The sequence below is a fragment of the Folsomia candida genome, unplaced genomic scaffold (genome assembly GCF_002217175.1).
Source record: "Folsomia candida strain VU population unplaced genomic scaffold, ASM221717v1 Fcan01_Sc020, whole genome shotgun sequence".
NCBI lineage: Eukaryota > Metazoa > Arthropoda > Collembola > Entomobryomorpha > Isotomidae > Folsomia > Folsomia candida.
In genome coordinates this window covers 3,327,471-3,354,100 of record NW_019091212.1, presented here as the reverse complement: position 1 = coordinate 3,354,100, position 26,630 = coordinate 3,327,471, and the positions used below count along the sequence as shown (strand labels likewise).

The following is a 26,630-nucleotide window of genomic DNA, read 5'->3' as shown; positions in this document are numbered from 1 at the left end:
TGGAATTAATCCGAGATGATGGGTAACTAACTAATTTAAATATATATTTCTTGTACTCTTCTTCTGGGTGGTGGGAGTAGATGCTGGCGGATGGATCATGTCATTATTATCATTATGCAAAATGCTGGAAGGGACGTAAATGTATATTCCGTCCAATATTATACATACATAATGATACATATGTACATACATCAGTACGTTGGTTGTCAGTTGAATAGTTTGCGGCGTCCTCGGCGTCCTCGTCGTCGTGGATGGAGAAAAAGTATCTTGAAGGAAGGAAGATAATAACGTGTCGGAAATATTTTATGGTAATGGTGTCATCCTGGTGAAGAGCTGGGTTAAGAGAATGGCTGTTGTTAATAAGAGATGTGTGTATCGGATTGGACGGAGAGGTGTGTGTAGCGTCTTCTGATTAGATGCTTGATGATGGAGATGAAGGATATTAATAAGAGAAATGATGAATAAAATGTATCGGCCACCCAAGAAATCGGGCCGTGGGGCCACCCAACCTGGTCTGCAGAGGACAAAAACACTAAATAGACGCTAATGAGCCTGGCTGAATACTGAATAGTGGTGGCGAGGGGCTCTCTCGGTGCAGTGGTGGTGGTAGCTCCAGACGACCAATGTGGCGAGTTGACTCCTCCCGACTACCTCGAAGGCGGCCCATCTGCGTAAATTGACCTGTCAAACACAAAACTCTTCGCCAACACCAAACCACAAGAAGAGAGCGAGACTCGTTCTCAGCTCGCTTGCCGTTTACCTAACGTTTCACCGTACCACATCTTGTGCTCAGTCCGCCTGGAACTGTACACGAAAGAGCAGCTTGTTGAAAACCAACGCCGAGAAAAACCAAAGCTGTAGCCTCAAGGTTCACATATTGAAGATATACACTCTTTTTTTTAGTGGGAGGCCTTGCCAAGGACCTCCCCGTCATCCTTCGTTTTCTTCGTCGTCGCGGAGTGTGTTGCGTTATTACCTCATTTTCAGTCCCGCAGAGAGAACAATAATATCGCGATAATAATAATCACACCTCACTGACATCTTGTCAGTTGCTGTCCTGCCACTGGCGTTGTTGGACGTTGTTGTTGTCTCCTCTTCATGCTCATCAATTTGCCACCTTGTTACCCTATCGACTCTGTTTACCTATATACGACGAGTGTATAGCACTCAAAGGCTCATTCAGTCATCAGCAGCATCACCGACTTCATACCGTTCCTTCTGGCGCGTATGCATGTCGTCCTCGTGTGGGTGCGTTTCCATCTCATGTCACAAAAGCAAAAGTCATTTCCCGGATTTGCCACAGATACAATAAATCAGTGCAAAAAAACAACGAGTTACCTCCTTCAATGAATCGCTTCGAGTTTGTGGGTCCATTTGCAATTTGGTTCATCGGTGGTGTTAATGGTGACGAGAATATTATTACACAGGATTTTCTGTCGTGTCACTCACCTGTTTAATCAACTCATCTCGTCGTCCCCACTCTACACAAGACAATAGCTTGTTGTCACTCTGTGAAAAATAGACGACAAAAAAAATTACGTTTTATCGAGAAAACATTAGTGCACGGTTCAAGCTCTCGATACATATTTTGACACTTGGGTGAAACTCGCTCGATTTGATTTTTTGGTGTGTTCTTTTTTGTTCCAAGTCATCAAGAACAAGTTCCTGTGGTGTTGATGAGACTGGATGATTTCAATTCATAGAGTGACACGGACAATTGTATTAACTCAACCTCAACGCAAATTTAGTGAAGCGTTACTATTCTACTCACTCACATTTGGGCAGATCACGCCTCGTGTAATTACACAAGAGACAAAAATAACCCTACCAATAAAAAAATATTATACGGATGAGAAAAACCATCAAGTGCTTGAAATTGGAAAATAAAAGGGATGAATGACTATGATAGGTGGCAAAACACACATACATATTTAGAAGAAGTGACCGGTTAATGACTGTAATGTATTTTGGTTGATACTCCAAAATCTAATCCACCCTTCTTAAAAAAGTGTTTATTATGTATTTGGTGACGATAATGATTACGTCACTTTTGAGCAGAAATAAAGTGAAGAAGTAGTGACTGAAAATTAAATACATTTCGCCGACTACGCCTACAAGACCCTGAACAAGTCGTGGTTTAGTCGAGTAAATTAATTTATAAAGTCTCAAGCGGAGAAATTAATTTACAACTGAAATCCGACAAACTGAAAAGCATTATTAAATATTGAGCCGTGTTTCTCTCCCGTGACAGGACAGACTTATACTTGTCATAATCATAATGTCATCAGTCAGTCACCACAGCCACAAATAACGACCACTGCGTCGTAAAAACTGAGGAAAGCGGACTAAACAATTATCGAATAATTTCCTCCATCCATTTTCCCCAGTTGCCACCTCCTCATTAAATATTAAGCCCCTGCGACATAGCCCTTTTCCCATCCATCCCAAATATCGAATGTCTGATTACGAATTAAATAATAGTGCGAAAAACGAAGGGGAGCTTTCTCTCGGGGAATCGCAGTGTCATCACATAATAATCATAATCGGCGTTCTCTCCCATTCCACAGTCCACCTCCATGTTAAGGATTTCATGTTATCGTCGTCCTTACTATTGTGCCGGGTAGTAGAGGAGGAAGACTTGTGTGCGAAAAACTATAATTTCCTGCACTCCAAATGAGTAAGGAATTGTGCATTTTATGAATTTCGCCAAGGAAAAAAGTGAGTGACTTGTTATTTATGCATCACAAAATAAGTTTTTGCTACACCAACGTGGAGAACGATTCCGCCCTGGCAGTCACACTGATTCACGGTGACAAAGTCCCAGAAGAACCAATGTGTGAGGCAAAAATGGACCCTGAGACTGCCGCTGGGAGTGATCGAATCGATGCCAAATCCCCCATTTCGTCCACTACTATAGCGAATGATGGTGGTGGTGGAGAGGGAAAGGTCACCACCACGATGACCACGACGTCCCCAGTGGTGGTGATGAAAGGACCCCTCACCCCTTTCAGCCAGGACGATGAAATGTCTTCCGATGACCTCATCAGTGTCGGAGGCAGCCCTTCCCCCTCCGTCACAACGTCCCCAGACACCTTCTCCAGAACCCATCCGGACGATGGGTGCGAAGAGGAATACTTCAAACCTCTCAAGAAATTGAGAATGCTAAAGGTAATTAAATCCAATTTTTTTGCTATTTATTTAGAAATTTCAAGTCGCACAAAAATCCTAATTATCGCAAAAGACGAGCCAGTAAAAAGTCTGAATGACGGGAAAGATATGATGACAATTGAGATAAGAATCAGGCCAAAGGAGTAGTTGTGACACGGTGAGAAGTTTGGTAGACAAGCGACGACAAATAGTAGAACTTTCAGTTCGGTGCTGTCACCCAATTTCAAGTGGAGATACATGTGTATGTAGTACATATAATCGTAGTAAATTACGGATAGATATGCAGTTCAGGGGGCAAAGATGAGACATTTTTTTGTATTCTCTTTGATTTTATTCTAGAAAATCCGAACTCTATTTTTCTACACGGTTTTATTCTCCCACTTTTACAATACAGTTTCTGAGCACAATTAAGTATTCGTAGAATTTGAATGAGATTCCATCTGGTGCATTATCATGGTCGTGTCTGCTCGTCTATAATTGCCGACAAAGCGTGATGATATGTGGTTGTTGGTGACTGAATGACTGACTGACTATTATGAGTGCACATCTTCTTCTTCTAATTCTCCCATTTATTCCTTTTAGTCTCCATTTGAATTGAAACACGTCGTGAAACGTTATTATGTCTTGAATTTAAAGCGATAAAAGGAATGCGGCAGAAGAGAGAGAAAGACTTACAGGATCATGATCATCATAGGTTTTAGGCATGCTCAGCTTTTTGTAAAGAATTTCTACTACGAAGGAAGAACAAGCTGTTTTATAGATGGTTTGGGTGCATTCTTATCAAAATGATACCATACGAATTTTGGCTCGTCAGATTAATTGGGGAAAGATAGGTATGCCCCTGTTTTGGTCAGACATGCAATGAAAAACCACCTTGATTTCATATTGAGGGACTAAAAATTTCTACCCTACTCCTCTCACATTATGGTTATGCCATTACTATGAAAAACACAGCTTCTACTCAACAAATAAGTAATTGTTGTGTCCTTGGCGTAGTACAAGTAATTAATCCCTTGTCGCCTTATTCCAGGTGGAGCCACCAAGTCAGGGCAACATTCCTGGAGTAAAATCCTTCTCGATAACGGATATTCTAAGTCACAAACCCGCCACGCCCCCCGCCCTCAGTAAAAGTAGTAGCCATCAGAGTGGGAAAGAGACTTCTGGTGGACGCCACAACAAGCAAGAGGTAGTCATCCAGCAGAGAATAGTGCGCCCATGGGACCCCCAAAGTAAATCGAACGGACGTCGCAACTCGTCAGATTCATCACCATTAGACGCTCTCTTCCAAATGACATCCAAAACCTTCGAAGGTCTCAACGGGCATCACGAAAACTCAGGTTTGTGCCCAATAAAATAAGTAATAAGCAATCCATTTTCCGAGACTCGTGCCGTCTTCGCATCCATCCATCCATCCTCACCTCAATCAATCATTAATCATTAAAATGCATGATCCTTTGAACAATGTATCTTTCTCACTGTGAGCGATACAGGTTTTACTGCAGCTGAATCTACAAAGTTGTATAAAAATCGCACACCATTTTTCTCTGAAACATTGTATTGTTTCTCGCTTTCTTTTCTTACCTGGTCCACGAAACGAATAATAATTATCGAGTATTGACAGCATCTGGTTTAATTTAAGACGTATAATTTATTCCGAATAACATTTGTTTGTTTGTGTTACTCCACGCTCTTTGTGTACACACACAACACCACAGCATGCACACCCACACACACCAGAGAGAGAGATGCCCATTTTTATGTCCTACCTCTGCATGCAACGGGAATTAAATAATTAACGGGAAAGGAAAAATGTAAGAAGAAATGATAAGAAAAGTGATTTTTTGAGCCACATGAATAATAACGAGGAGTGAAATGATAAAATTGGATTATTTTATTGCGACCTGTCGACGAGACCCTCGTTTGTTGGTGAGTAACAACGAAACGAAAGGGAAATGTGTAGCCTGGAAATGAATAAAACTCGTTGTGCATATAAAATATTGATTGGCCTTTCCGTGCTTAATAATGGATAATCCTGATGAACTAACTAAGCAGGGACGTAAGGACAAGAAACTTTTAACCTGGGGAGGTGAATTTTTAAGACACCACGTTCTCCTACATACACACACACAACGAGAACGACCCACCTACAATTAGTGGTTTGATTGACAGTAGAAGCATGTAGCGAACTGGACGACTTTGCGGTTTATTCATCACATAATGGTAGTTTGTAGTATCGTGGTGTGTGTAAAACCGGCATGGTGTCGGAGATCGATGATCTAACCCGTTCGCTGGTGTTTGTTGTGGTTGCCTTTTCCTGTCACCTCACTTACTTCTCTGAGCTGCAATTAAACCTGCCTCCGAGCCCTTTCTGCCTACCAGAGAGGGATGAAAGGAAAGAAAGAAACTTTTCGAGTCTCACCGTTTCTCAAGACGTGCATATTTGCCAATCATAGTCCCATTGTAAATGTGTAGGTAGGCAGTTGGTGGCGTATAAAGTGAGAGTAATCCGAGGAATAAATCCAATAATTATTTGGGTCGTGCGAAGCATAAATAGTTTTCTATTGGATCCTAGTTGTTGGAAAGTAAACAAGTAAACGCATTAGTATAAATCTTCCTATTTAGTTTGCTTTATTGGCATGCGGCAGGAGTGGTAAAAGTGCAGACCAAGGCGTTATTCATTTGGTTGGACTGGACGGTTTTTATTTTCCGTGCATTTCACCACAGTGATTTGTCCTCTCATTCAAAAAGCATAAGTAACTACGACGTGTACTACTGCATGCATGCAAAAAGCCAGGAAATACAACTCGAATGAACCACAATAATCAAAATGAACTGCACTCGTTGAGGTTTCCGTCTTATTTTTCAAAGTATTTTTCTTTCTCTTTCTCTCTCTCTCTCTTCACTTTGTAAGTAATAACAATTGCGTGTCGGAAATATTCTCTCTTTTCACCGGACCGCAGTCGTTTTCGGCTATACATAGGTTTTCGGTGGGTGGGTGGAGATGGTGTTTTTTCTTCCATCGCCGACTCGAATAAATGACAATGGAATGGTGATGGTGGTGGTGGATTATTCCGACCAACTCGATTTATCACTTGGTAAAAGTTGGCATGAACCCTGACTGAGCCGGCAGCATTTTTACTTTTTACTCACTCCTGTCCCCACACCTCATCCACTCCGTACACACACATGTATTGACTTTCTTCACCTTTGTGTCAGCCCAGGTTAAAAAAATGTGAAAGCATTGAGAAACTTTGCACCTGCTCTTTTTCTCGTTGAGTTTATCGAGTCCTATTTATTAAATGTCCAGCAGCAGCAGCAGTGGTGGCATGGCTGATTTCGTGCATATAGTACTTGACCCCAGTAAACAGGAGACCTGTCCAACTTGAAATAATAAATGGATCATCATCATCAACTCTATCGACCAAGAGACTTTTAATATTCTGTCAGGTTTCGGAATTATTATTTCAAGCAGCCATGACTTTTGCCTGCTTAAACTACTTGCTAACTAAACGACGACGACAGGGTATAGTAATAATGCGACAAAATTATTTGACGACGACTACTCGTCGTTATTGTGGGCAGGTTGTGACTTTTAGTGGGAGTGCGGATGGATGATGTGCGTCCAAGTCCAAAATGGTACACATGCATGAAATATGAAGTGTGGCTAAATAGCCTCAACTCCCCGTAAAACTCTGAAACGTGTACTTAGAGAGAACAGCTCATTAAAGTTTTTGTCGCCGAGAAGAAGGAAAGCAGGGAAAATAGTTGTGATGACGGAAAATAGAAACGCGCAGCTGTTTCGAGTTAACTCTGGTGCACCGATTAGATTGAGCATGTATGTATGTTGGCTTCCGTCGTTTGGTAAAAGTCACCGAGGCCAAACGGATACAGATTGGCATATTACATCCTCTTTTTTGATTCACCATCGCATACCAGCAAACGCGAAAACTGTCACAGAACGACTTTTTTAGTGTCGTGACAAGATGAGATGAGGGTGTGCCGAGTCGGCTGTCATGTTAACTCTAGACGAGGCGAGTAGTAGTAGTCGTCGTACGTAGTAGAATGAGTGGGGATACGTAAGTTTGTCCGTAAAACGCCAAAGTAGAAAAGGAGCGTCCATGTGACAAGTGTTGAGAACTTATCTGCGACATCATCGGATACTCTCTTCTCTCCCTTGTTCATGGCATGACTCTCATTAAGATCAAATCCGCACCACAATTTGTTAGGAGGACGATTGATGGAATTTTTAAGAATTAAAAAAAAACAAAGAGCAACAAGAGTTGGTTCAAGACAAGGACAATTTTCAACAACTCGACAACGTCCCACCAGACCAGAAAAAGATACTTAACTAGTCTCCTAAAACTGTGACAGCTTCTTCTTCCCACATTCTAAATTGTAACCGTCCGTTCTCCGTCCATCCAATTTTAACAAATCCGCATCGTCCTCTCACATTGATTGACTACGTAATGCACATATCTCTACATACCCACGTAATATTTCCCGTCCCTAGTTTGCATTACGTGATGACAATAATGAGCCCCATGTTCGCCCGGATACATGAGACAGACAAAATTATGTAATTTCAAAAGCCACAGAAATTAAAGCGTTCCTCTTTATTGGAACAAGCAGGCTTTTTGTGTATAATTACTCTCCCTGAGCATGACCCAACTATGTAGCGGTAATGTGCTCCATCCATAAATATAAAATTACATTCTTGGTGAGTGCCTCTAATGTGCCGACAGAAGTGCTCCTTGTGAGACTAATTCATTATGAGGCACGTCATAAAGCACATTCTTCTCGGCGAAACGTATGTCCTTCTCTGTGACAGAATTGGTCTCCACCATTTCCACCACCTTACATGTCCTCTCTCCAGCCTGTCTGCTGAATAAGGGCGACACAGTTAATAACACAGAGGAGAAAAAAAAATAAATCAAGTCTCCTCCAAAATTTGGACCTCATTACCATCTTAAATATTTGTGTTTCGGGGCCAGACTTTCACGACATGTTTTTATTTAACTCTCAACGAACCAAGTTTTAGTTTCTGCATTTTATTATGTAATATTTAGAAAGTGAATTTCCTTCCTTGACTTGGAACAGGTTATTCGCCCGACCAAATATGTCTGACACATAGCTTTTAATAATAATCTTTTTTTCCACCAGAAAGTCGAAATATGTGCGTCTATTGAATGGAATGGAATACTTGACCCAAGGCGAGAAGGGCTATAATAATAATTATTATTATCCCCCTCGACACGCTGAATAATCTTTTACGACACTACTAAACATTAATTTGGACGATAAAAAACGATATTCTTTTCCAAAATAATAAAATCACAGATAAACTGGGGAAGAAAGCGGAGGAAAATTGGCAATATCGTAAAAATAAATGACTGAACCTTTTACTTTGAAGCGTTATTATGAATCCAATCCTCAACAAAACACAGTACAAACCATCAAACTCAAACTACATACAAACACACCAGTCAACATTCCTCTACGTTTTTTTGTCCGCTCGTGCTTGATGGATTTCCTAAATAGTATTCAGCAGCAGCAGCATCGTGTTATTTGATCCAATTTATTTTTATTTTTACTTCACAGTGTGTCTCATGCATTTACAAATGTCGCAAAGTTGCTCCATTTGCATGCCTAATTCCGTAATTGTTTCATCGCTAACGTGACAATTTGGAGATGACGCCTCACCAACGAAACGGTGGCGAAATATCGACATAAAAAAGAACGAGTAGAGTCTCACATTTCAATAATTACGATTGTACATCTACCAAATAATCGGAGGGTGTAGGCGGACGGGTGGGTAGTTGGTTAAGGACCATCATAAAATCACATCCCGACCGAATAATCCCACCCAGTTACGCTGTAGCAGAGCAGCCAACTTATTTCGAAGAAGAAGAATGGACCGCGCTGACGCCGTGGGGTGTCGATCGGTTAGCGAGACTGGATATCGCTCCGTGCCGTGCACTTGACTGGGTTTTGAGACAAGTGTGAAGAATATAATATTGCTTTTCCTCCTCTTCTCGCCGAATTCCAATTACAATTGGAATTTATATATCCAAACCCATTTGCCTTTACGAGAAACCGTTTATCCCAATATTGACTTTTTCCACCTCGTTGGTCGCTCTCTCTTCTTCTCCTGATCATCCTCACACTTAATCGAACGGAATGAACCACCCTCGTGCAAATAAATGGTGTCTATCTCTCTCCTCGTCGTGCAATATGTATCCCGTCCACGCCTTTGTCGTCGCCATTCTATTCTCTCCATCCGCACCACCAGACTCGTCTTTGTGTCCTTGTCGTCGTCGTCGTCATGTCCCATTTTCACATCTCTTCGGCACCAAGGAGATGTGCAGTGCAATGTAGATAACGCCACTCCACTCGGAAGACGGGTAGTCCTTAGTGGTCCTAAAGTGCGGCACACAGGAAATCTCATTTCATTCATCGCCACGTTCTTCCCTATATATTTTATTGAATTGCATTGACACTGAATGGCTTTTCCTTCCAATCTCGTATTCTTTCGCCCATTAATTTAATACTCTCAACCAACCAAAAACCTAACCAAAAACCAACTTTGTCGTCGAAAAGGTATTATTGATCCTTCTCCACCAGCCATTAAATTTCAGACTCAAATTTTGTCCTCAACTATGTATAGCCAGCCACTCCTCGCTCCGGCATAATACATACATCCCCAAAGCGAAACCAAACCACTAATTATTTAATGTTTGCGTATTTAAGGTAAATCACATGGAGGGAATAATAAGGATTAGAGCGGAATAGAAAATTAAGATTTGTAAGATAACTGGAAAACCAGGCGCAATTAAAGTCAAGTCAGATGTACCTAATTTCCTCTTTCTCCGCTCTTTCTCTCTCCCATATTACCAATTTTCACCACCAACCACCCCATGAGTCAACAAGACTTAATACCCCGCTCGCTCCTGCCCTCCTTTAATCAAGTGGATTGGATTATGTTCTTCTTTTAATTTTAATTCCGTCCAAAAGTAAATTGATTAAAGACATCGCTCTTGTCTCCGCTAATAAATAGTTTACACAACGACCATCCAGAATAACAGAGGACAAGAGGATAGTAAATTAATGGGCACACACAACAAACACCATTTCAATTCCACATATCTGCCTACCCGGAGAGTTTTCTATTTTTAATAATTCCTCTCCTGCTTTATTATTATGCATACTTCTCAATTTGGGTGGAGAAATAAATTGTCACCGTAATTACTCCTATCGTTGAGATGATTAAGTCGAGCGTAGTTATTTGATCCAAATATTTCCTTTTCTAAGTTTTAAGTGTCGTCAATAAGCTCGTAATCTAAAATCTACAGCTCATATTTACTACACAATAATACCCTACGCGATATATGTATATGGGACGATATGCGATTATAAAATGGGTATGCACACACACACACAACTCTTCTGCATGGCAAAAGCAAGCAATTAAAACAAGTCTTTGTTTAAACGACTGAAAAACAAGGAGCTGCTCTGAACTCGCAACTCCCAATTGCGAGGTTGACTCAAATTATTTGGTCGAAATGGTTCATATGCATGCGAATGATATGCAGTAACACCGGGTTGTTTCGTAGTTTGCTTGATTATAAAAGTATTTATTAGCCAGGAGCAGAATAAGAGAGAGGCAAAAGCAGATATGGCGATGTGGACGTTGATTTTGATTTGGCTCTTTCTGCTGAATATTTCAGGAGCGTTTGAGCCTGATGACGGTTCATTTACGATTTAATCACTCTCAGTTTACTCACGCTTAGCAAAAGTTTAAACTTAAATTAATCACTCATCCTAAATTATCTAATGACATGGCACGATGTTATATTACTTACTGCCTTCATTAATTTTGTGACTTGCGAGACGGGGAGAAACGATTTTTGCATAGTTTCCTTCGAGTTCCTCTCCTATGCATTCATTCCCGTCCAAGCCATGCAGCAATACGACGTATGTAGGAGCATCAGCTAATTAAGTGTCATCATATCCTGGTGACTGTCTCGTCTCAAAAAATAAAATGAGCATAATATGTTCCTGTCACTTGAGATGTGAGTCTTTTTGGCATGTGTTGTTGTTTTGTTGTTAGTGGGTGACATAAAATTAGCGAGTGTTGGGAGGACGGGGACACACATTTTATGAAATGAAATGACATTTACGTGGCACCCACACCACCACCGTCGACACGACCAACACCATAAAGAGATTATTATTATGCAGGGGAAAAAACTAGTGGTTAGTCAAAACTCTAATGATTCGATACACAGAATACAGTTAGCTTGGATTTTTAAAGATTATTAGACTTTTGTTGAGTATTGACAGATGCAGATAAATACTTACGTTAGTTGAGCTTCCTACATTCCAATACTAATAATTGGTCAATAATCTAACCGGGTCACAAATTATCTGTATTTCACTCGACTACTGCCGTTCCAACTCGAGGTTCTTCCCCTATAACCGTATGTTGTTGTTGGAAAGTGTATACACAATTAATTCGCAAGCGTCGTCAGTTGGTGTTAAGTGTTTGGTTATTATGATATGCATCATCAATCCACTAAGCAAATAATCTCACCACCAGCTAGGCACATAGGTGGATGGGGTGGACGGCTGTCAATTAAATCAAGCAAATTTATTCTAATCCCATGAAAGAGGATCCGCTCAAGTCGTAAACGCTGTAATTATTGGTTCTCATTAAAATATCTGCCTTGTCGTGCCAGCTCCTTCGCTTCTTATCCTTCGCACACTGCAATTTTTCTTACGTTTCGCAATGCCAGCAAGCAACCAGTTTAGGTCAGCACTGCAGCAGCCAAGAAATACCAACATCTCTTCGCCTAATGAATATTATTATTCCATTTCTTTACATACTGTCGTATCCTAATATTTCTAATCCACACGGGCATTTGATTAATTAAGGGGCTTCCTTTCATCGCACGAACGTGGTGGTTGGGTTGCATTGGTGGTTGTGGAAAAATCCTGCTTTTTTTAATGCCGCTCTTATTGCATATTATTGTTTTTTTTCTGCAAATTAAGCAGTTGGATGGATTATGTTTCTCTGCAGGGGGATCGTTTCATACAAAGTTGTGAGTATTTCGTTCCATTGAACTGGACACGAGTGATGAGTTGTGCACACAACAGGGCGAGAAATATGAAACAAGAGTTCATTGTTTTTTGGAAGGTGCATGAAATGAATTGTGCAATTTTTCACGTCTGTAGCGTCACAGCTTTGGTGTGATGACTACATACTTGATTTCTTGCATTTATTACACGTCAAGAAAGGAGAAAGAAAATCAGCATGGTGAAGTATCCAACTAGTAAGTTCGCATAGATTGGATTATGTTGTGATGATGATGACGAACTGCAATTTCTAATAGAGTAGGAGTAACAGCCCATCGCCGAGAGGAACGCGCCCCCCATCGCTTTTATACATTCGCATAAATCCGTCTCATTTTCGATTTTCATGTCTCTCACTCTCATTCCACACTTGTTCTTACTGTTTTGTGTTCTCTTAATTACTCGTGCAGCCAGGAAAACCGTGTTGTTTGTATTGTGTGCTTGTTGGGCCTGCGTAGCGGAACGGAAGGGAGCAGGTGGTGATTAAATGTTGCTCAGTGACATGAAATGTATCTGTGATCGGGATAATAATATATTCATAATCATCACCACCACCACCACCAACCAGTCCCATTATTTGTTCGTTATAATTATCGTCTCGTTCACGGGCACAATTGACCGAAGCCTAAACGTTCTCCTACCTTCGTGCAGCTTCCTCTCACCCCGAGAACAACAGTAGATAACGTACTTCCCATTTTTAACTCATGATCTCGTCATCTCATCAGCTTGCTTCCACATTCATACGAAAAAATGGGAAACTCCTCCACTGAAAGAAAAAAATGGATTCATTCATTCAAACTTCTTCTCCTTCACACGGTCTCCACACGAGTATCTGTATAGGTAACAACATCGTCTTGAAAGTAAAAGTTGAGACTTTTTCCCTGCAAAGTAAATGTTGATTTTATTTACTCTCCGAAAGCGAGGTTTATGGGGCATGAATACAATGACGACTGGCTGGATGCAAGTGTCGAAGCCAATAACCAGCACAATGTCATCATGGATAAATCTCGCCCACGGATGCATGGCCACCTCAAATCTGTCCACATGACAAATGGTTGTAACTTATTGCTTTCTAAGCGTGTAACAAATACACTCGTTCGTCCTATCTATCGAGCTATCTATCCATCCTGTAGGTTGAACCTGCATCAGATTATTTCCAACTTTGTTCCATAGAATTCCAAAGGTGCACAGAAGCGAGGATGATTCATGGCCGTGTTCGTCTCCGAGTTTGTACAAGTATTACGCAACAAAACACACCACTGTGTATGTAATAAACCCGCACAAAGGCGACGATCCCCTCTCCATCCACATATTTATATACCCGGCCAGCAAACACTAGCGCTGAATGAACAGGAGCACATTAGTCTAGTCAATTTAACTCCCTTATTCATCTCCCGACTTGCTCTTTGCTGGATTGGACGGAGGAAAATAATGAGACAGTTAGTCATTCTGTGAAAGAGAGAGTTGAAGTGATTTCTCGTTACAAGACTCATCTTTTCACTTGATTAGCCATGAAATGTGCAGCCAAGTTCCCATCCGCGTTTTATTAGTGCAAACTTACTTATTACACCGATACATGGATGGAACATCATCAATCTTACTTTATGTTATTAATACCACCCAGCCAACCAATCTCGCCGTTTATTATTATTGCGTAATTTATAATTTATTTGTTTATTCCGCGTTCCTCTGTTTGCTTAACATGCAGACAAATACATTATGAATGAGCGTCATACTGGTTACTTTATCCTCGATATTAAACAGTTTGCCGTACAAATTCTCCATTTTTCTCATTAACACTGAATCAGTGTCGCTGATCCTGCGTGGAACAGGAAATGGTCAGTCGATTTATAACTGCCTGCGCGTTACAATTATTTTTTTCTGAAATTTGTCGAGCTGAAATAACACATCATGTCATCATCATGTTTCAAATTGTTGGTGTCCATAAAGCGAACAACGTTCCCATTCTGCTCCTGCCCTCACGTAATTAATAGTTGACAGGAAAGGAGAAATATTGAGGGATCGGTTACAAACTAAATAAAACTTGTACAAAAGTTATGGAGAACTAGTTAATCTTATTTGTTTTCCTCAAGCCCCTTTTCCACAACCTCCTCAGAGTCAACCCTTACTTGCTTAATGACGTCCCTTCTTCTTCAAAAGCTGACAATGTACCAACTTTTGAGAGCAGACAAAGTGGTGGGAGAGTGAAAATGAGAAGGAAAAGGCATATTTTTTCTCTCTCTCCAAGGGACCCAGCAGAACAACGTGATGTTATGTTTAAGGAAATGGATACGAAACGAATGAATAGCAACACAACAGAGAGTAAACTAAGCTAAACTAAACTGTGGGGGGTTTTAAGCAAGGCTTTAGGGCGCACAATGTAATGAATGAAGCGAGAAATGAGATTACGTCAATTTCTGTGTATTTCTTCTCCGCCGTATTATTTTCATGACCTGACTTTTTAATTCTGCTTTGCACAAGTTGTCCTGTCAAAGGGAAAAAATAAGTGGGGACGTAGATATCCATCCATGTTATTATTATTTTCGACGACTGAAATCGTCGCTAAATGCTGACTTAGGATAATAATAACGATGCCGAAAAAAACTCTCCCCGTAATTCAAAGATAATATAAATTTAGCCCCATTAGAAACTTCGTTATCCGTCACATCGATCAAAATCAGAATGAATTCAAATCAAGGGTTTGGGCCGTGCAATAAATATCGTATTATGCACAGGAGTATTATACCGAGTGACAGACTGGCTACGTGGGCAGGGTCGTATAGTTAAGTGCACATGTAGATAACAACAGCGCATCAATGATGTAATGATATCGGCTTAATTTGAGATTTAGTAGCAGAAACGATACGAAGTTGGCGTTTCTCTTGTCTATTAAATTAGGTGAGTATATTTAAGACTTGAGATTTATCTCGAAGGTAGGCAGAAGTGGGTAGTAGTGCTACTCGAGTCCGTGATATGATCTATAATTGCCTTGATTTATGACTCTTAATAATAATTGATCCAAGTCTACAAGGATAAATTATGGGGATGGTGGTGGTGGTGGTGGTGGTAGGTGCACACATAAATATTCCTAAGCAATATGCATATACGTACGTACACAGGGAAGGAATACTACCGGTTTTGTTTTTTATCGAAAAAGTGGCAGTACCGTTTGAAAGATTAATCAAGCTGCTGGATTTCCAATAACACGATTTTCTCAGTAGTAGAAAAATCTAGTAAAAAATGAAGAGGAGCTAAAACTGCTATAGAATAGGATCCAATGAAAGCCATGGTTAAATGAAGTGGTAAATGGTTCCTGGTTCTGGCTGGGCTAAGGAAAGCGTAAGTTTGTGGTGCGGTGGGAATTGGTTGTCACTGTTTCCGAGACCAATATAATTCACACATTTAGCTGAAAAGTGCTGAAAGCCAAAAGCCACTTAAAAATAAATGTGTGTTAATTGTTTGGACAGGGCGAAAAGAGCACAAGATGGGTTGTTGCAAAAGCACATGTACACGTAGCTGGCCTTGCTCACTCCCATGCATTTCCTTAATTTCCAACACTTCCAAATCGGGGATAAAGTGGGAAATTGGTTTATTTTATTATATGGATTTGTGGGATTGGTTAGTTTGGTTTTTGGGTTGTCGAAAGTGGTCCTCTTTTTGATTTTGAGTACTCAAATGGGTGAAATGAATATGTCATCAAGTGCCTCGTAAAGTTGGAGGCTTGTTCAGTTGTTAGTTTAATGGAGTAGTGAAAAACATGACCTCATATCTTCGACGCAGCAGCAGCGATGACTTCTTCTCTCCTTTCTAACCAACCAGCCAACTAAATGGCTCAATATCTTTATACCCACCAAACCACTATTAAAATTTTCTTACACTCGGCGAGGAGAGGAGGAGACTGCACGGGAAATAATTTTATGGGAATTAAAACTTGGCACAGGAAAACTTTTACTTTTCTAGGCCAGATCCTCCAGCACAACTTTTGTTTATTTTACAAGTCTCCAAGGAGTTAATGAAAAGTTGACAAGTCAGCTTTACAAGACTGTCAGCAAACCTACAAATAATTCTCCACTAAGCTAAATATGTTAAGGTCGCAGTCTCATCGGTTAAAAGACAAGCTCTCGTCATTCCCCGTTATGAAGACGTATAGACGTAAATCCAGGATTTCTACCATGCCCAAATTTTCATCTATCCGGATGTTTTAAGGGAAATCCAATAAGTGAATTTTGAACTGGGGAGGAGGAAGGAGGAGCCAATAAATCACGACGTGCACCCGGTGGGGTTACCAGATCGAGGAAAGTGTCAAGTTGGCGAGATTTATCATGCCTTTCGAAATTGATTTGCTTTCTTTCTTCTGTCGTCTACGGGCAGCAGGAAAATAAAGTAAAATAAAATAAATGCAATCAATTCGGTCTGAGGTCGGAAATCGTGTCGAATATTTCTCAATTGCTCCTGCCAAACTTTTTCACCCACCCTAAACCACGTGACGATAGGTGGCCCATAACACAGATAACACTCATTAGCATTAGGCCCATCAATAAGAAGCGAGTCACTTACTTTCCACAAATTTAGATTGATTTCATCTCGAAAAGTAGGAACAAACTGGATACAAATCCCAATCCTTACGCCATCCAATCCTATTTTGGGGGCGATGAATTATTCTAAATTTGAAGTGACAGGAGTCGTAATTCAGATTGATTTTGTGCTATTGACTCTTCGTGTTCAAACCCTTCCTTCCCATCCTCAGAGTCTGGTTGCATCACTTCATTACGCATTAAATCTCCTTTATTTAGGTAAGTCGAATCCCATAATCCATCAATCTCATCCTTCCTCGAGTAATATTGAGCTGATTGGTGCATAAGTTGAGTAGGTAATCATTTTCCCCGTGACACATTGTTAAAGGCAATTGAATAAAATTGTCTCCTCGGAAAGGGAGCCACATAATAATAATAATAAGACCATTATTGTACACGGAATGATGGAATCACTCGTCAAAACGGTGCATTGTGTTCCATCGCATTGTTCCAACACCACCACCACCTTGTGTTATGTGTCAACCGACGGGGTGGGTGGATGGATGGATGGTTATTTGGTTTAGCAGCGTATCATAAATGTAAGTAATAATGTATCCGACGACGACTCAGAATTAAGTTTTCACACACAATGAATGAGAATCCATGGTGGTGGCAAACAAGGCTGCTGGAAGTCTAACCAAATAATAAAGTAATCAACTAGGACCTCGTACATTAGAGAGGAAAACTATGTCTGCGTTTGTTGTTACGAGTCGGACACACAATGGGCCGCGTCCTCCGTGTCATGTCAGCCATTCGGAATCATCAACAACAACTAACTCACTACGACGACGACGACTACTTGCATCACTCATAATGTAATGGGGAGAGCCGTGGATAAGGTGCTGGTGGGTAGTGGATGGATTATTATACCTGCACATTGAGAACGGCAGGTTCGAATGGCTAGTCAGTTTTTTTTCATTTAAGTTGTCAGCCCCGAAACCGATGATGGGTCGTGACGTGGCAGCCATGGGGGAATATTTCATCCTAATAAATTATGATGGGAAGCTAAGCTGGATAAAATGTTGGGCAGTAGTCGGCTCAATATTATTTAAGGAGACGACGACGAGTCCCCCGCAACTGGACTGGGCTGACGATTGCATTATTGGTGATAAGTCTGTCACTACCACCATTTCGTGGTACATATCATTACGCTTTCACGTCATAATGGGAGACAGGCGAAATGCATGCATGCTCAGTAATTGAGATAACCACCACCACCACCACGAAAGGAGGAAGGGCGATGATAGTGAGACTGGTAATGAGGGGAACGCAGAATAGGATAACATAATAATATTTGCGCCCGTCATGATGGTGGTGAAAGCAGCATTCATTCGTACATTTACATACTTACCGTGTCTGCGAGGATAATGGCTCCCGTGTAAAAATCTTTCTTAATATGTATATCCTACCCAATCACCTCCACGTTACTTACTGCCGAGGAGGAGACATGGTTCAATTTCATGTCGTGACAGAAATGACATGCACACTTGACATAAATCGATAAGCCTCGATTTATTCACTCCTTAATCGAATAATGATTGCTCCTCTCTCTCTCTCTCCGAATATAAATATTACTGCTACATGCATATATTCGTCTCAAAAATGGACACGAAATATCGTCTTTTTTAAACGGTTACCCTCCACGGGTTTCGTTTGGCTGACTCGTCACGATAATTGGCGAGTTGAAATGTACATCCCTCTTTTTTCTGAAACGTGTTAACCAACCAAGTTCTAGTAGATTTTAAATGGGAGTAAGTACCACGAGAGTGCTATGGCCATGCAGACCTCATTAACTTAACAGACCAATTTAGCGAGGGAGCGATTCAATTAATTAAGGAGACCAACGACGACGACGAAAACGAAAAAATTATTCCATGTGTGCACGCTTGGTAACAAAAACAAAGGATGACGTTCTATCGAATTTTTCGTTAATTTACCTTTTTGCACATAATTAACTCGCGAGAGAGGGAAGCGCATGTGAGAAATGCAGTCCTTAATTGGACCCCGTAATAATAGTTCAACTTAAAAACATGACCTTTAATTGTCATATATGTAAGTTATGCAAGTTGCCTTTTAATGCATAACGTAACAAACTAGGTGTGTGCATAAAGAGGTCCGTTTTTCCTTATCGTCATCGCACTTTCTTTCTTTCCGTGGCAGAGGATAAAAATTAAGCGTAATCTCTCATTCTTTTGACGAGATAATGAACTTCTCTTCCCAACCAGGAGGAAGAGACGGGGTGATTGTTATGAGGGAGGTGAATAAAATGGACGTAACAGTTGCCAGATAGAGCAGCACATATACAGCGAGAGGCAGTAATGGTAATAGCCCGACCAGCGTTTTTTACACTATTAGAACAGATAGGAGAAGAACACACCTCACGGGATAAAAAATGACAGCACCATCCTGGATTGGATGCCTTCCCTTCCTTTTGGTCATCACATATCATGCAACAAGACCGGCCTTTGCCTGGCACGACACAAACACAGCCATCGTACCACTTATTTTCATAGTTTATGCATCTACGTCAAGTTTTAAATTTCTCTTTTCATCTAAATGGATGATAGGTTTCTGAGGAGAAATGTTAATATTTTATTATCATTATAAAGTAGCTACTTACAATAAATCTGAGTGTATCGGTATTTTAAAAGAAATTATAGTGGATTCATATTTCAGAAATGAAATAGTGACCCCAGAAATTAAATTCATGGACATGTTCATAATCGAGCAGATGGTCGATTTATTTTTAAGTATTTGCATGCATTTTATGGCAATGTTTCATACACCCTTTTTTAATAATGGTAAAGTGAAACTTTTGCACTGGAACCTTTCACGCAAAAACTTGTGAAAAATTTTATTATTTCAAAATGACTAATTTTTTGAAATCTTTGTACACATTGCAGATCACGGAAGAGGGGGAGCCGATCACCAAATGTTCTCTGGCCGACAACCTCCCAAAAAGAAGAGAAAATCTAGAACGGCTTTCACTAATCATCAAATTTTTGAATTAGAGAAGCGTTTCCTGTACCAAAAATACCTGTCTCCCGCAGACCGGGACGACATAGCGCAGCAACTAGGACTTACAAATGCACAGGTAAAAATACATAGAAAAAATGTCATCTTTTTCTACAGATAAACTATTCAAGTCCTTCTCTTCGTATGGATTTGACCAGCAACATTTATGTGGACGACAAAAATGGCTAAATATTAATAATGCTTACATGTAAATATGTAAATACACTGTGGATGGGGTTTGTCGTCGTATCCTATATTGTGCATGTCCAAATATAGGCAATTCTATCTCTCCGCAAAGCCAAAACCAAGAAACAAACTAATGAATGATAACTCACATTATTATAAATATCAGCTAAATGTGCAAATTCGTTCCCGTCGGCTGACACCTGACAAAGGAGGAAGACGAATAAAAAAAGAAGAGAGCACTTTAGAAAATCACCGTTTTAAGAGCACGCGTTCCAAGCATACACAGCCGCACCTCGTATTTGGAGAGATTATAAAAAGAAATTCGAAACCGAACCAAAAAAAACAAACCAGGAACGGATGCATATTATTCAAACGCTAAACAATCATGACTTTGGTTGGTTGGTTAGTTAGTAACGCAGCTGAATTGACTTTAATTCCTAATTCTCCTAATTTTGACCACGCTGTTTTGTTTGTGGGAGAAATTGGTTGGTTGGTTGGTAATAAATGCCTATTTTATGACGACGAGGGCACCTTCTGCACCTGCTGTCCAAAGTGGTGGTGGATTAACCGAACAGATTAACACTGTGCCTAAAGTCACAACATTATATACCTGCCTAGCAGACCTGCCCATTAGATTGGACCCATTTTGACTATTGTAAATTGGACGAGGTTTTACTACTACACTGATATTTTCACAGCCCGACCAACCAAAACTATTAACATGCATGCACGGACCATGATGATGAGATGGTTGTTTTGCTTTGTTCGGTGTGTGCTTCCTATTTATTACGGAACATGAAATCTCTCTCTTGAAAAGTAGTCAGTCTCACCCCAAAAGCGGTTTTCGAAACGTGTTTTCCAACTCTTGTGGTATGGTTGCGTCTTGTCAATTTTGGTAGTAATAGTCCCATTAAGTCGGTCGAGAGAGAGAGAGACGCAATCAGAATGCGGGATGGGCTTATTCTCCTAAAAGGGAAAATGTACATGTTGGTAAATAGAGCTCGGTCTCATAGCTCTTCTTCTTTCCTGGCCTAATAAAGCTTCATTTGTAGGCTTGGAGTGGACTTAATTTCCTCCTCAGCCTCATCTCATCCCAATAATTCTCTCTCCTTGATGATACTAAATTTAAACGAAAAATCAACCCTGAATAAATTAGGAGAGAAATGGGAATACTTTTCTGGAGGAAGCGGACATGGCACGAAAAAGAGTTTATGTAAATTTTTGGGTTCGTGTTCTTTAAAACAGATTTCTACGTCATGACTCCTCGTTCCACTTAAAAGGGTTGGACTCGGATGGATAATGTGCATCCATTTGCGTCTCTGATTATTGTACTTAACGTTTCCCATCTAAATAATTCCATCCACGCCACAGTTACAGATTTCTCATAGTAGATTTTATATGACGGTACATATTTTGAATACTTATGACATTTTATTTTTTTCTAATCGCAGGTGATAACATGGTTTCAAAACCGCCGTGCAAAACTCAAGCGGGACATGGAGGAGTTGAAAAAGGACGTCGAGTCGGCAAAACTCCTCTCAGCGCACAAGTCATTTCTCGAAAGCGCTCATGACCTCGGACTTTTAAAGAAGCGTCCTCAAAGTCAGATGGACATGAATGCCGCGACGGCTGCCTCGTACCATATCGCAGCCTCTCCAGCGTCCTCCTCGCAGTCCTCCCATTCGCCCATCAACCTCACTTCAGAGTCCCCTCCCTCGACCCACTAAGTCCACCCATCCATCCAGCCACCACCACCACCTCAACAACCACCGCCACGATACGCATACACACTGATCTCTGTCGTCGGCGTCGTCATTGTCATCATCTCGTCGTCGCTCGACCCGTCATCACTCGACAGCAGCAACAAGAACAACAATATTACGTAACAACGTAGTCGTCGTCTTCATCATGATCAACAACTAAAAATATGTAACGCCCGTCATTTCCATATTTCCAGACAATTTTTGCAAGTTTAGAAAATCCTGTTTCAAAAACCCACAAACTTGGCCACAATTCGTGTATGCATTTCATTTCATCCTTTCCTTCGGGATAATCATGTCTCGTTTCTCCCTCCTCGTCTATTTATTTATTTATTAAGTAAGTAACTGGTCTCTTTGTACCACAACTCCTGGGAAAAGGAGAAGGCGGAACGGAACGTAACGTGAAATGGAACCGGTTGACGTGTCATTTCTTATTATTCTACTCTTTCCATACTACAAAATGACAGCGTCACAAGTACAAGCAAACTTCTCATTCGTAGAAGTGAGCATCATGCAATCAGAGGTTTTAAACTTGGATCGGAGAGGGTGATAAGGGAAACTAGTTGACACACAGTACACACAAACGTTACCAGTTCGGTTTTAGAACGGTCTGCTGTTACTCGTGTACCCCAAATATTGCGTTTCCTTCCATAATAACTTAGTTCTGTCCAAGCAATTGCATTACTTCCGCTCCCCCTTTATCACAAACATACACACAAAAACATACTTACCACCACCCTACATATGCCGACCCAATTGGCCAACTTATTATTCCTATTGACGTGCTAAACTCCGGAAAGAATTTTAAATGATGAGGATAATTACGTATTCATTCATAAGTTCATGCTCTCCTTCCATCTGATATCTTAATTCGAGCAGTTTTTTTATTTATTTCAAATTTTTTAAACACTTTGTTTTAAGTAACGCGATGACGGACGAATTATATGTCACGAACACTTTATTTACTTACCTGAAATGCAATCACGAGTCAATTTTAACCATATACATAATACATATTTCGGGGCGATAAGACAATGCGTTAGTGCAAACAAATCATGCATTTTTTAGTACTATGAAAACTTCAATGTATAAAAAATTCACCACGCGTTAGTCACTCAGCTTGTGTGTAAGAAAGCCACAAAATTTTATACTATTCTTCTGACTCATAAATAATCAGAGGCGCCATGAAATGAATGCATATATTAATTGATCCACTACTTAGTTATCGAGCAGTGTATCGCATTACAAACAAATATTTATGATAGCTCAGATCACTGCCAGCAATTAACAGTATCACGGGACGACGACAGACCCTCCTCCTCCTCCTCCGTCTCATTAAGACTTGTTATTATTGTTCTAATAAAGCCCACCACGAAAGCTTGAAACAAAAAAAATGGATATTTAGCCCTCGTCGTCGTCGTCGTCGGGGTGTGTGCAAACATTCCAAAACTTTCCACCATACCATGAACTTTATTAATTAGCCGTGCACATATACCTACGACGCGTATATGCTTATGCGGGGGTGGGTGGGTGTAAGTGTTGATAGGTAGTAGAAAAGACACGTCGTCGTAGATAGAATTTCATTTGGGGCGAGTCAATATTCCGTATGTGTAGTTAGTCAAGAGGAGATATTAAATTATGGAATGAATCTCGATGTGTGGAGTCGTGTCGATGGGATTGCCTCAATAATCAGTATTACATTGTTGTTGTATACTTTTGTACCAAATACAATTACCTCATCTCTCTCTTCTCCATCCAATAATCCAATCCGTTAACTATGTGACCGACCACTATGCACGTTGGGTAGGTACGTACCATGCTTCATCATCATTATCACTTCTTTTTTTAGTCATGCGAACGAACGGCACGGCGTGAAATAAATCACCTACTTTCTAAATTCGTAATGTGGTGACAAGGCGTTTCATTATTAAAATCAATCCATTCTCTAAATGAATAATAATAATAATCGACCCGATCTTATGTTATTCTTGGTAGATAAATAGTGACACTGTTTTACATGGGAGAAAACGTGGGCAGAATTATTATTAGAATTTTTCAATTAAATTACCTCCACTAATGTAAATGTAGTCATCATAAATGAAACCAACGCCCATTTATTTTTGCGTCGTTACATCATCGCCGTTGTTAAATTATTAGCTATCCATCAATCCATCCATCGTTAAATACATTTCTTACGATATAAATTTATTACTCATTTTACTAAAAAAATATCTCAAAAGTTGCCACTTTTTACGAGAACCTTGGCAAATCCATCAGGTTATACTTTCCATTTCACTCATTCGTCCTTCTTCTTAATTCTTACAAGATAATGATTTTATTCGGGAAATTATTTTTTTTCCTCTTTGCCGACTCATCATTATCCCATTATTATTATGATCTTGTTGTTTGTGTAGTCATTAATAATGATAAATTATTAAGTCAGCCAGTCGCACTGTCACCGATAATATGTTGCCTGCCTCTCCATATCCAACGACTACTACAACCACTGTATGTATCTGTATGTACATACTTCTGCATGGTCTGTGAGGTTGGGATGATGATGATAATAATAATAATACAGAAGAATTGCGGTTTATTGTTCATTCCAAACCATACCACAAAAAGTTGCATTATTATTATTAATAAATTTGAACACTAAAAATGTCTCTGGTAGCTTCCTCACTCTTCTTACGTTGGATGTACTTCACTTGTTGCGGAACAAATTATGGATGGAAGACGATTTAGCATTATTATTATTGTGTATACACGTCTTGTATACCTGGGAAAATAATGCCGTCGTTTTGTTAAGCTGAACAATAGCTCGGGTTGCATATTGTTGTCTGTTGTCGCATCACATCACAAACCAAAGGAATACTATTTATACATGCATGCATACATACACACATAGAATATTTAGAAGGAAAAATGTTTTCGACTCGACTCGATGGTTTTTTTTATAGTTTTCGTTTAAAAAGATGTAGAAAAGTCGTTGTTCGTGTCGTGTGTATTTATTACTAAGAAAAAGAAACAGATTTACTTTTTACCCATTTTACTGGAAACGAAGGGAGAAGTAGAATTATTAATTTATGTAAACTATTACCGATAAGTCGTCCCTATTAAGACATAATTTTTAGTAACCTAGTACATAGTGTAGTCTATTTAGCTTTATGTCATACATATTTAGATGTAATGTAACTTGATACGTATTTTAGTCCTTAGGATTAGTGCGACGACGGCAAATGTCTCATCATCATCACCAACGTCGTTGTTTTCTCGTTATTGTAGCCACAAAATAATGCTAAGTTTGATGTTAAGTGTGCTCCTACTGATTGAGTATGTAATGTGAGTGAACAAACTACTATGTATGCTACGTTACGCCAAGTAGATACATAATCTAACTGCATAAGAATATGTATGTAGCTAAGTATACCCAATTTACGAAACGTATTACATGTATAACAAGTAAAAAATGAATGGTACAAGTTAAGTAAGTCCATAAAAGTAAGCAAGCTTGGCTTTAAAGAGTCAATCTGATGATGATATGATTAAATTGAAATAAAAGTCTCATGATGATCGTTACGATGAAAATGTGTGTGTGCGGATGTGCTCTATTTTGTGATCATATTTAAATCTATTTCTGCAGCCGTCGTCGTGTGGTGGGAGTGACTTTCCCCTCATTCATACACACGTCATTAACTCTTTGGAGGAGTTGTTCACCTCATCAACCTCGACCAACCAACGAACTGCTACCACCACGACTTGTTCTTCTTCTGGGGCTGGTTGACAAATGGCCTCGGGAATGATTTGTAGTTCTAATAAGATCAATTATTCGAGGACAGTTGCACTCGAGTAAAGCTGCCGTGACGACGGGGTGAGTAATTTCGATGCTGAAATTAGCAACAATGAGATTGATGACTCCTTTTTAGATGTGTATTTATAAATGGCAGGCCAGCTGCTGGGCTGTGGTCGTCATATATTCTGCATCACTGGGTCCGGTCAATACTGACGTGAATTGGTGAGGGAGAGAGACACTTGATTGACAACTGATTTGGTTTGTTATTAGCAAATCAGTGTATTTAGTGATGCAGAGATGGATGAACAGTACAGATACGCGTACATACATTTTTGCTAGGGGCGAATACGTGAGTGAAGTTATGCACACGATAAAAGGGGAGCAATTTGCACCATCATCAATATTATTGTTATTATCGCTTCTTAATCAGCTTTCGCACACAGGGTCCACCCGTCCATCTCATTTTACAGTCCATCCAGAAGTCACGCATAATAACGGCGTGGCTCAAATTAAAATCAATCCAGTGTCAACTTAATTGTGAAGAGTCCAACGTGCAATTATGTATGTACTGGCGAGACTCCTTTGCTGTGGTTAGTGCATGGGTGGTGGTGTGGTGATTGTGTAATGTAGATCTATATTCGCACGGTAAAAGCGATCATCGTCATTATTACAAGGTTCATTTACCAACTTGTGGGAGAAACATTACGTGACAGTTGGAAAAGCAAATCGTACAAAAAGTGTCTTGTTTATAGCCATCATGCCACCACCACCACCTCCACGACCACGCCATTATAAATGTGCACTTGCTTCCGAACACAACTGTGAAAGAAAAAAAAAATCTAAAATGAGTTTGACTCCGTAGTCCAACTAACTTAGTCGAAGTTGACGTTGGAAATGAACGGAAAGTTAAATGGGGCTCGACCCCTCTCTTTAGATTACCGACCGACTTGGAAGCATGTTGCGGAGAACAGCACCTCAATATGTCTCATAAAGTAATTAACCAAG

At 40.1% G+C, this 26,630-nt stretch overlaps 1 protein-coding gene across 1 annotated transcript; it reads left to right on the top strand.

The window, feature by feature from the left end:
• Positions 1 to 807: 807 nt before the first annotated feature.
• Positions 808 to 25,420, top strand: LOC118438388 (transcription factor LBX1-like). Its single transcript, XM_035858548.1, has 4 exons — positions 808 to 3,168; positions 4,199 to 4,505; positions 19,775 to 19,965; positions 21,524 to 25,420. Exons 1-4 carry the CDS (start codon positions 2,737 to 2,739, stop codon positions 21,797 to 21,799), a joined length of 1,206 nt encoding a protein of 401 aa, XP_035714441.1. The 5' UTR covers positions 808 to 2,736; the 3' UTR covers positions 21,800 to 25,420.
• The last annotated feature ends 1,210 nt before the right edge of the window (positions 25,421 to 26,630 follow it).